Raw genomic sequence first — 11,087 nt, 5'->3', positions numbered from 1 at the left:
TCTGTCATTTTGTTATACTCTGGTGGCAAGCATGTTGCTGTGATGCTGGAAGCTATACCACCAATATTTTAAACACTAGGAGGGTCATCCATGGTGGATAGGTTTCAGCTGAGCTTCCAGAATAAGACAGACTAGGAAGAAGAGAGATGAACTATTTCTGAAGGTTTAGCAACAGAAAACCTTATGAATACAAGCAATTGCTGTCAGTAGTTCTGCTGTAAAATTAAAACATTATGAATATTGTTGTTGTTAAGTGCCGTCAAGTCGGTTCCAACCCATAGTGACCCTGAACAGGGTTTCCGAGGCTGTAAATCTTTACAGGAGCAGAAAGCCTCATCTATCTCCTGCAGAGCAGTTGGTAGTTTCGAACTGCTGACCTTGAGGTTCACAGCCCGATTCGTAACCACTACGCTACCAGAATATTGTCAGATAAAGTGCAGGAAGGTGAGCCCTTCAGGTTGGAAGGCATTCAAAATATGACTGGGAAAGAGTTGGCTCCTCAGAGTAGAGTTGATCATGATGATGAACATGGAGTAAAGTTTTCAAGACCTTCATTTGCTGATGGAGCAAAACTCAAAATGAGAAACGGCTGTAAGCATTCCAGATAACGGAATGCATAAAGCATGAATCTAGGAAAATTGGAAGTTGCCAAAAATGAAATGGAAGGCATAAAGATCAATATCCTAGGCATTTTGTTTGATTTCATTAAGTGCCATCAAGTCAGTTCCAACTCACAGCAATCCTGTATAGGGTTTCGATGAGTAGCAGGTGGGTTGGTACCACAAACTTGTAGTTCTAACTGACTGCAGAATCCAGTGTTTCTCCTATAGTGTCACATTAGGACTCCTCCTAGGAATTAGTGGGCTGAAATGGACACATACTGGCCGATTTGAATCTGACAATCATATGGTTTACTATCCCAGGAATAAAAAACTGAAGAGAAATGCTTTCAGATTCATTGTCAAACAGAATATTTTAAAATCTTGAAATACAATTCTGTGATAGGATAATATACATATGCATGTGGTGCTGTGGGATAAGGCACCAGACTGCAAAGACATTTGCACTGCAAGATCAGTGGTTCAAGCTCACCAGCTGCTCCTCAGACACCCTATGCAGGGTCGCTCTGGGTCAGAATTGATTTGATGGCACTTAATAACAACAACATAAGAATGATCAGTTAATACCACTATTATTCAAATTTACATACCAACCACTAAATTCAGCGATGGAGACATTGAAGGATTCTATCAACTTCTATCAAGGCTTTCAATTATGTGGATCATGACAAGCTATGGACAACATTATGAAGTATGAGTATTCCAGAACACTTAATTGTACTCATGAGCAATCTGTACTTGGACCAAGAAGCAGTTGTTCAAACAGAACATGGGAACACTGAATGGTTTAAAATTAAGGAAGGTGTGCAACAACATTGCATTCTTTCATGATACTTATTCAACCTGTAAGCTGAGCAAATAATACGAGAAGCTGGGTTCTATGAAGAAAAACATGGCATCAGGATTGGAGGAAGACTCATTAACAACCTGAGATATGCAGATGACACAACCTTGCTTGCTGAAAGTGAAGAGGACTTAAAACATTTACTGATGAAGATCAACGAGCACAGCCTTCGGTATGGATTACATCTCAATGTCAAGAAAACAAGAATCCTCACCACTGGACCAATAAACAACATTCTTTTCAATGGAGAAAAGACTGACGTTGTCAAGGACTTCATTCTTCTTGGATCAACTATCAACACTCACAGAAGCAGCAGTCAAGAGATTAGACGACGTACTGCATTAGGTAAATCTGCTGCACAGGAACTTTTTTAAGTGTAGAAGAGCAAAGATGGCACCTTGAGGACTAAGGTGCGCCTGATCCAAGCTATGGTATTTTCAATAACCTCATATGGATGTGAAAGCTGGACAGTGAATGAGGAAGATTGTAGAAGAACTGATGCCTTTGAAATATGGTTTTGGAGAAAAATACTAAAAGTGCCATGGGCTGCCAAAAGAACCAATAGATTTGTTTTGGAAGAAGTGCAGCCAGAGTGCTCCTTAGATGCCAAGACGGGCAAACTTCGTCTCTCATACTTTGGACATATTGTCAGGAGGAACTGTCGCTGGAGAAGGATACCATGTTTGATAAGATGGAGGGTCAGAGAAAAATAGGAAGACCCCCAATGAGATGGATTGGCCAAGTGGCAGCATCGATGGACTCAAGTGTGGCAATAGTAGTGAGGTTGGCCCAGGGTCAGACACTGTTTCATTCTGCTGTGCATAAGGTCGCTATGAGTTGGTGCCGACTCGATGGCACCTAACAACAACAACAACAATCAACTTCTTCGGTGTGAAATTGATCAAACATGCAATCAAGATGAATTGATAATTACTAGTGATTAGAAAGCAAATGTTGGAAACAAAATGGATCAGTAGTTAGAAAGTATGGCCTTGGAGATGGAAATCATAGAGATCCCATAACTGAATATTGCAAGACCAATGATTTATTCATTTGAAATACCTTTTTTAAACAATGTAATACTTGAATATACACTTGGATCTCACAAGAAGGAATACACAGATGTCAAATTGACTACATCTGTAAGAAGAGATGGTGGAAAGCTCCATTATCATTAGCAAACAAGACCAGGGGCAGACTGTGGAAAGACCATCAGTTGCTCATATTCATATTCACACGGAGGCTGAAGAAACGGAAATCAGTTCATGAGACACAAACTATGAACTTGAATTCCATCTGAATTTATAGATCATCTGAGGAAAATATTTGATGCATTAGATACTAATGACCAAAGACCAGAAGAGTTATAGGATGACATCAAGAACACAATACCAAAAGAAAGCAAAAGGTCATTAACAACACAAGAAAGAAAGGAAAGACCAAAATGGATATTAGAATAGACTCTGAAATCTGTTTTTGAATATACAGATGCTAAAGTAAATGGAAGAATGAGGTGGTAGAAGAGCTGAACAGAAAATTTCAAAGGGCAGTTCAAGAAGACAAAGTCAAGTATCATAATAAAATGTACAAAGATCTAGAGTTGGATAACCAAAAGGTAAGAACATGGTTAGCATTTCTCAAGCTGAAAGAACTGAAGAAAAAGTCAAGCCTCGACTTGCCATATTGAAGGAACGTCAGAAGATGATGGCATCAGGATTAGAGGTAAACTCAGTAATAACCTGAACTATGCAGATGATATAACCTTACTTGCTTAAAACAAAGAAGACTTAAAATACTTATTGATGAAGATCAAAGACCACAGCCTTTGGTATGGGCTGCACTTCAATGTAAAGAAAACAAAAATTCTCACCACTGGACCAATAAACAACATCAAGATAAATGGAGAAAAGATTGAAGTTGTCAACGATTTCATTTTGCTTGGATCAACCATCAACCATTATAGAAGTAGCAGTCAAGAAATCAAATGGCATATCGCATTAGGTAAATCTGCCATACAAGACTTATTTAAAGTATTCAAGAGCAAAAATGTCAGTTTGAGAACTAAGGTGTGACTGACCCAAATCCATGGTATTTTAATAGCCTCCTATGTATGTGAAAGTTAGACAATGAATAAGAAAGACTTTAGAAGAATTGATAAATTTGAGTTATAGTGTTGGAGAAAAATATTAAAATGTACCGTGTTTCTTGGGAAATGTATGAGAATTAGAGATACTGTTGTTGACTGTTGTTGTTAAGTATTATCAAGTCAGTTTTGATCCACAGTGACAATGTATAGCGTAACCAAGGAACAGTTAGTGGATTTGAACCACCAACCTTGCGATTCAAACTGACCTTGCAGTCCAGTGCATTATCCTGAAGTGCCACATATAAAGCATAATTCAAGACAACAGACCTTGGGAAATCACCTGGATTGATTTATTTGTTAATTGTCAAATTAACAGTAGATGTTCATGAAAAAAAAAGAACGCTGAGTGCCCAAACAAACATGGCTTTTATTTTCTGACTGCACCGTTTGCAGAGCAAGTCTCAATATGTATATATGAGGGCTGGATGTTTTGTCTGAACTCCAGTACCAGGAGTGTGAGGGAGACTCCCAAGGGAGTCTGTGATGACAGAAGGAGGTAATGTACTATTGAGAGCATAAGGGAAGCCATTTGGAGACATTACACACATACACACACAAACACACACTTTCTGTCCTTGTTCCTTCTTGTTGTTGTTGTTAAGTGCCTTCGAGTCGGTTCCGACCCATAGCGACCCTGTACAGAGTTTCCGAGGGTGTAAATCTTTACGGGAGTAGAAAGCCTCATCTTTCTCCCGTGGAGCGGCTGGTAGTTTCGAACCACTGACCTTAAGGTTCGCAGCCCGATACGTAACCACTACGCTACCAGAGCTCCTTGTCCTTGTTCCTTAGTTATATGCTTTTATAATGTTATTGGTCACCTAGGCCTGAAGCTTGGTCCCTCTTTGTGTATCTTCTGAAAGAGTAACCACCCAGACACACAGGCATCATAACTTTTGTGACATGTTTATCAGGACATCCAATCAACTTGTGAATTAGTGGAAATCCTAGAATGATAAGGCTGTAGCCAATCTGCATGCTGAATAACATTGTTAAATATTGCTTATGAGCTATCATCATTGGGCACCATTCTTCTTTGTTACAGGTCTCACAGGGGTAGACACCCTACTAATAAAGAATTTTCTCTTTCTTTATTTATTTGGGATGTTTGTAATTGGACTCAACCACTTCAACGCATCAGGCCAAGCTTTGGGAGTAACAGGAGGTGGTGCTGAAAGGAAACTTCATCAAAAATAATGCAATGTGCATGCCTAATGTCTGGAATCTGAGATGGAAGTAGAATAGGAGAGAACCAAAAGAATCATTATACCCAAATCTCCATGAGAAGTCTCTTCTGTTAAGGGTGATAGAAAAATCCAGAAATGAATGATGATAGTTGCAAAACATGATGAACACAATGCCACTGAATTTTCCAAGTGAAATGGCAACTGTTATATTACATGTATATTTACCACTATGTTTTAGAAAAGTCTAAGTAACTCTCACACACAGTGATAACATAAATAAACACTCACACTACAGTCATCAGCTGCCAAATCCTGGCTGAGAAGGTAGCAGGTATAAAGAGAAAGAAGATAGCCTTCCATTTCATAGATCAGCCATGCTACGACCTAATCCCTATGCAGTGTCTTATTCCTGCTTCCCACTTTCCCTTGCAAAGTTGAGCCAGGTTTGTAAAATCTCCCAGACTGCAAGTGACTGGAATGCTCTACAAGGACCACTTTTCAGTGAGATGTCCTGCCCCTCAGAATGTTTACGGGTAAAGAAGGATATGAATTCTGGGGAAGTGCTAGAAGAAGCAGTGGCAACTGGACTATAATAAATTAGGTCAAGGCAATGAAATTCCTCTTGCATTTCTGAGGGACAATCAATGATTCCGCTCTAATAAAATTGTAAATCAGAAAGGATTTACATAAACAGGGTCCCACTAGACACCTCAACATATAGCAAGTGATGGATTTCGCATTAAATTATAAGACCTACCTAATAACCCTATTGGTTACCAATAAATGTCTCTCTCGGAAAATTCCACTCAATCTTTAGACTGTTCTGAAGAATTCCAGCTGCAGATAGGCTCAAGCCATGAAAGAAGATAAATCCCAGCAGATACTCTGAAGCTGTGGCTACAATGTCACTGATCCTAAAAGCTATCCTTGGCTATCAAGATACTATGTTTTCCTAAAAATTGTACCAAAAATAGTTCTGTCAAGACCAATCACAGAAAAAAAATTTCTGTCAAAGTTGAAAATACACTAAAATGTAGTACTGAATATTTTTTAATATCATAGGAGCCTTTGGGTGGTGTAAACAATTAACACTCTCACTGGTAACCAAGAGGTATAGTTTTCATTTACCCAGAGGCATCTCAGAAGAAAGTCTCTGTGACCTATTTCTGAAAATTCAGCCACTGAAAATCCTGTGGTGTATAGTACTACTCTGATACACATAAGGTTGCCATGAGTCAAAAGCTCCTTGACAGCAATTATGTTTGCTTGTTCACCTGTATGTTAATATATGAGCAGGTGTTACAGTACAAGTCATAAAATGATGGATTCTCACCTGATTTTTGTTGTTGTTGTTGTTGTTGTTGTTTAAGAACTCTGTTTGTGCTTTATTGACTATGCAAAGGTATTCAACTGTGTATATCATTGTGAATAATTGGTATTCCAGAACACTTAATCATGCTCATGTGGAACCTGTACATAGACTAAGAGGCAGTCATTTGAACAGAATTAGGGGATACTGAATAGTTTTAAATCAGGAAAGGTGTGTTGTCACCTGATTTTGTAAAAAAAAAAAAAAAGTTTTATTGAAACACAGCTTCTTTCATTCATTTACTATTATCTGTGGTGCTTTCACACAATAACTACAGACTATTGAGAAGTGACAAGGAGCTCTGGTAGCGTAGTGGTTACGAATCGGGCTGCGAACCTAAAGGTCAGCGGTTCGAAACTACCAGCTGCTCCGCGGGAGAAAGATGAGGCTTTCTACTCCCGTAAGGATTTACACTCTCGGAAACCCTGTACAGGGTCGCTATGGGTCGGAACCGACTCGACGGCAAGTAACAACAACATTGAGAAGTGACAACAGAGACATTTGGCCCTTAAAAGCCTAAAACATTTATTATGTGTCACTTTACAAAAAAAGATTTGCCAACTCCTAAAAGATCCATTTTGGAAGAAGTGCAGCCAAGATGGCCAAACTTCGTCTCTCATACTTCGGACATATTGTCAGGAGAGACCCAGTTGCTGGAGAAGGATATCATGTTTGGTAAGGTGGAGGGTCAGAGAAAAAGAGGAAGACTCCCAACGAAATGGATTGGCCAAGTGGCAGCATCGATGAACTTAAGCGTGGCAATGGTAGTGAGCTTGGCCCAGGATCGGGCAGTGTTTCGTTCTGCTGTGCATAAGGTCGCTATGGGTCAGTACCAACTCAGCGGCACCTAACAACAGCAACAACAAAGCTCAAGAAGTGGAGTCCTGGTGTGGCGCTGTGGGTTAATGTGCCAGACTGCAAAGCTATTTGGTGGTTCAAGCTCACCAGCTGCTCCTCAGAAACCTTATACAGGGTCACTATAGGTCAAAACCGACTCAACAGCACTTAACAAAATACTACAACAACACGCTCAAGAAACAAAGAAACCACACAAGAACACCCAAACTTGCGTATCGTATCCATTTGACCTAGTGTCAATGGCTTGAAGATCACAACTTGACTAAAAGCAGATTAAAAACAAAATTTGATAAAGGAAACAAGTATAAATTGCTACAATTTGATGAACTATACTTATTGATGTAGTAGCTCAAAATATCAACTGAGAAGAAAGAAGTTCTCATCCTACCCCCTCCGTACACAGGGGTGACAGGGACAGGGATGGGCAACTTAGACATTGGCTACCTAAAATGGGGGAGGGGTTTTAAAGGCACAAAATGACTGGTTTATGAGTTTTCAAGAGGGAGTTTAGTTTCTGAGTGTACGGGGTAAGGTAGAATCCCCACAAAATAGTTTTCATCTTGTATTGACAAGTCTGGTGAAAAGAGATAAGAATAAGATTCTTATGATTCATTCGTGAGTAGTTGGTATCATGACAAATTATGATTGTCACAATTGTAAAGGCAGAAGTATTGTAACATAAAGGGGAGTAGTTAATCTTACAGTCCAGGTACAAAGGACTATAGAACCATCAAGGGAGAAGAGCATGAACAGAATGCGGAGCCCTATCCAGAGAAGCACCAACACCAGAGATGGAGACAGAGATGAGGACATGGAGAGAGAGAGGAGCTGAGGACTCTAGACTCATGGAAACACAAAGGCTGTTTACTGGCACTCAGGAGGCAGGCATGCAGAATGCAACTTTTGGTTGTTTAAATGATTATATATTCCTGAGTGTTTTGGTATACATCCGCCCCACCAAATTTTTTTTAAAAAACAGAGGGAATAGAAGCAAATACTGTTGCATGATGATGCATGGAGGGGATTGTAATTATTACAATGAAACAATGAGTGTAAAACCGAGGTTCTCCCATGTAAATTAGAACTCAAATCACAATAAAAACCTGAAAAGATAAAAAAAAAGGTAGAATATAAAGTTCCCTGATGTAAACTGCTAGGCTGCTGCGTTCACTTGAACTTTGGAAGCTTTCAAATTAAGTCAAAAAAGGTCTAATTCACTGGGAATTTCAGAATATGGAGAAGTATTCAGGACAGACAAAGTTTTAAAACAATCAAGTCAAATAGCATAAAAATAGTGATGAGCGTAACTGGATTAGCTTTTTAAAATTATTTAATATAATATAGAATCTACTAATCCATCCAGGAGCCCTGTTGGCATAGAGGGTTATAAACTGGGCTGCTAACTACAAGGTCAGCAGTTCAAATCCACCAGCTGCTCCTCTGAAATGCTATAGAGGGTTGATATAAGTCTGAATCAACACGACAGTACACAACCACCAACAACCACCACTAATTCACTTTCAGACAGGAAGTGATATTTGAGCAGGGAGGACTTAAGGGAATTAAAATGGGGTAGAATAAAATTCAACGAATAGAAAGCAAAATGACTTCTGTCTAGGAATTATTTAGTAATGTGATCGTATTTCTGTGGCAGAAAGATGACGCTGTCTGCTCCTAGAAAGACTTACCAATTCAGAAAGCCCAAGAAGCAGTTGTATCTACCCTAGTGGACCACTGTGAGTCAGAATCAACTCAATGGCAGGGTGTTTGTTTTGTTGTTTTGTTTTTCCTTCTTGCAAGAGTTTAACAGTTACAGAACAATTACATATAAATCTAATGAGTCATTCTCTGTCACATATGGGAATTACTCCATCGAAAAAACTGCAAAGAATGCTTCCCAACCTCATTTATGAGAAAAATATAGTAATAATGGCGATAGTTATCATAATAACCACTATACAAGAATAATTATCACTAGTACAGGAACAATCCTTTATTGACCATTTATCACATGTTAGGCATAATGCTGGGGCTTTAGCATTCTCCTTAATTCTCTCAGCAGTCTTATAAAGAAGGTATTCTACTCCCGTAAAGATTTACACCCTCGGAAACCCTGTACAGGGTCGCTATGGGTCGGACCCGACTCGACGGCACTTAACAACAACAACTAAAGGAAGAACAAACAAATCTGGGTTGGAAGAAGCACAGCCAGAATACACCTTAGAAGCCAGGATGGCAAGACACTGTCTCTCATGCTTCAGACATACTATCAGGAGGGAACAGGCCCTAGAGAAGGACATCATGTTGGTAAAGTGGAGGGTCAGCGAAAAAGAGGAAGACCCCAAGGTGATGGATTAGCACAAGAGCAGCAGCAGTGGGCTGAAGTGTAGCAATTGTGAGGTTGGCACAGGACAGTATTTCATTCTGTTGTACAGAAGGTAGCTATAATTTGGAATAGACTCACCAGCACCTAACAACAATTAGAGAATGGGAGCTCAATGGTTCTGTATAAGTACTAGACTGTCAATCACAAGGTTGGCAGTTTGAGCCCAACAACCGCTCCTGTAGAGAAAGATGGTTTTCTGCTTTTGCAAAGATGTACAGTCTCAAAAGCCCTATACAGAGCAGCTATGAGTTGTAGCCAACTCCACAGCACTTACCAACAACAATGATAGAGACTATGACTAAAAAGGGTAAAGACAATATCTATCTTTCTATAAAGCACATCTGGAACTACATTCTTATCATTATATTAAATCAGTAAGCCTGCATCCACCTCAAGGCAGTCCCATTGTCACCGTACAACCCAGCCTCACATCACTTACCTCTACAGACCCTGCAGCACTGGTTTTCAGGAAGAATATGATCCTTTGCTGAACAGTTCAAAGGGGGGCACATTTCTGTAATTTTTACTAAAACTCCACCCTGGAAAGAAAATGATAGCGATACTTTTAGTGAAAACTACCTACTTGAAATGCTCAGTTAATAACCTACAGTTGATGACAGCCTACAATACTTAACATTATTCCCAAGAACTGCTCTAAAGATGACAGTCTCAAATAGAATTGATGGCAATTCAGCAAAAGAATACATCAAATGGTTTTCCATTTCAACAAACAGTTTCTGAGCATATTCTATACAGCAAGATGCTATCAGTTGTGTGCTGGCAAACAACTAATAATTCATTCTTAGATACCAAAACCCCATCCTAAAGCTATTGCCATGGAGTCAATGCCCTACAGGACAGAGGAGAACTGCCTTCATGGGCTTTCCAAGGCTGTGCAATTGACCAAAACAGACTGCCACATTGTTCTCCCATAGAGAGGGTGGCGGGCTTGAACCACCGCGTGTTCAGTTAGCATTCTAGCACATTAACCACTGTGCTATCAGGTCTCCATCTCTAAGCTTTCTAATTTGAAGTGTTTGTCGATTTATGTGGTGTGAATTCTCCTATGGTGGCCAATTTCAAGGCACCAATATGGCTTCCCTGAATGCAGAGCTGGGAGATAAGCAGTGTCAATCCTTAGAATCCTATGTGACCATCTCCAGGACAACAATGAAGACTAGACACTGAGAAGTCAAAGAAAAATCCTTGACCTTCATGAACTCACAGTTTGGATGAAGGAGAGAAAAAATAAATCAAAACATTTACACTAGAAACCCTGATATCAATACTACTAGTTATTGAGTCAGTTCTAACTCATAGCAACCCCAGGTGTGTAAGAGTACAGCTACTCTCCTTAAGTTTTCTAAGTTGGCTTTTTGCAAGTGTTTGGTTGCAAGTCTAGTGGTTGACTTTTTGCCAAGCCTTTCTCCTAAGGCTCCTCTGAATAGACTTGAACCTCTAACCTTGCAGTTAGTATTGAGCATGTTAACGATTTGCACCATCCAGGACTAGCATATTGACTTAAATACAGGTAGCACAGTGGTTATGAGTAAGGCTGCTAATCTCAAGATCAGCAGTTCGAACTACCAGCAGTTCCACAGGAGTGAGATGAGGCTTTGTGCTCATGGTGTGGTGCTCTGGGTTAATGTGTAAGACTGCAAAGCCATTTGAACTGCAAGG

At 39.7% G+C, this 11,087-nt stretch overlaps 1 protein-coding gene across 2 annotated transcripts in view; it reads right to left on the bottom strand.

Annotated features, from left to right (window-relative positions):
- Positions 1-11,087, bottom strand: part of NELL1 (NEL-like 1 (chicken)) — a 1,454,777-nt gene that overhangs the window by 1,106,369 nt on the left and 337,321 nt on the right. For both annotated transcript variants that reach the window (XM_006865820.1, XM_006865821.1), the window contains exon 11: positions 9,847-9,946. In XM_006865820.1, the coding sequence (XP_006865882.1) occupies positions 9,847-9,946 (100 nt within the window). The remainder of the gene's footprint in view (positions 1-9,846; positions 9,947-11,087) is intronic.

This window comes from Chrysochloris asiatica, unplaced genomic scaffold (genome assembly GCF_000296735.1).
Source record: "Chrysochloris asiatica unplaced genomic scaffold, ChrAsi1.0 scaffold00083, whole genome shotgun sequence".
NCBI classification, from domain to species: domain Eukaryota; kingdom Metazoa; phylum Chordata; class Mammalia; order Afrosoricida; family Chrysochloridae; genus Chrysochloris; species Chrysochloris asiatica.
This window is presented reverse-complemented; position numbering and strand designations above follow the sequence as displayed.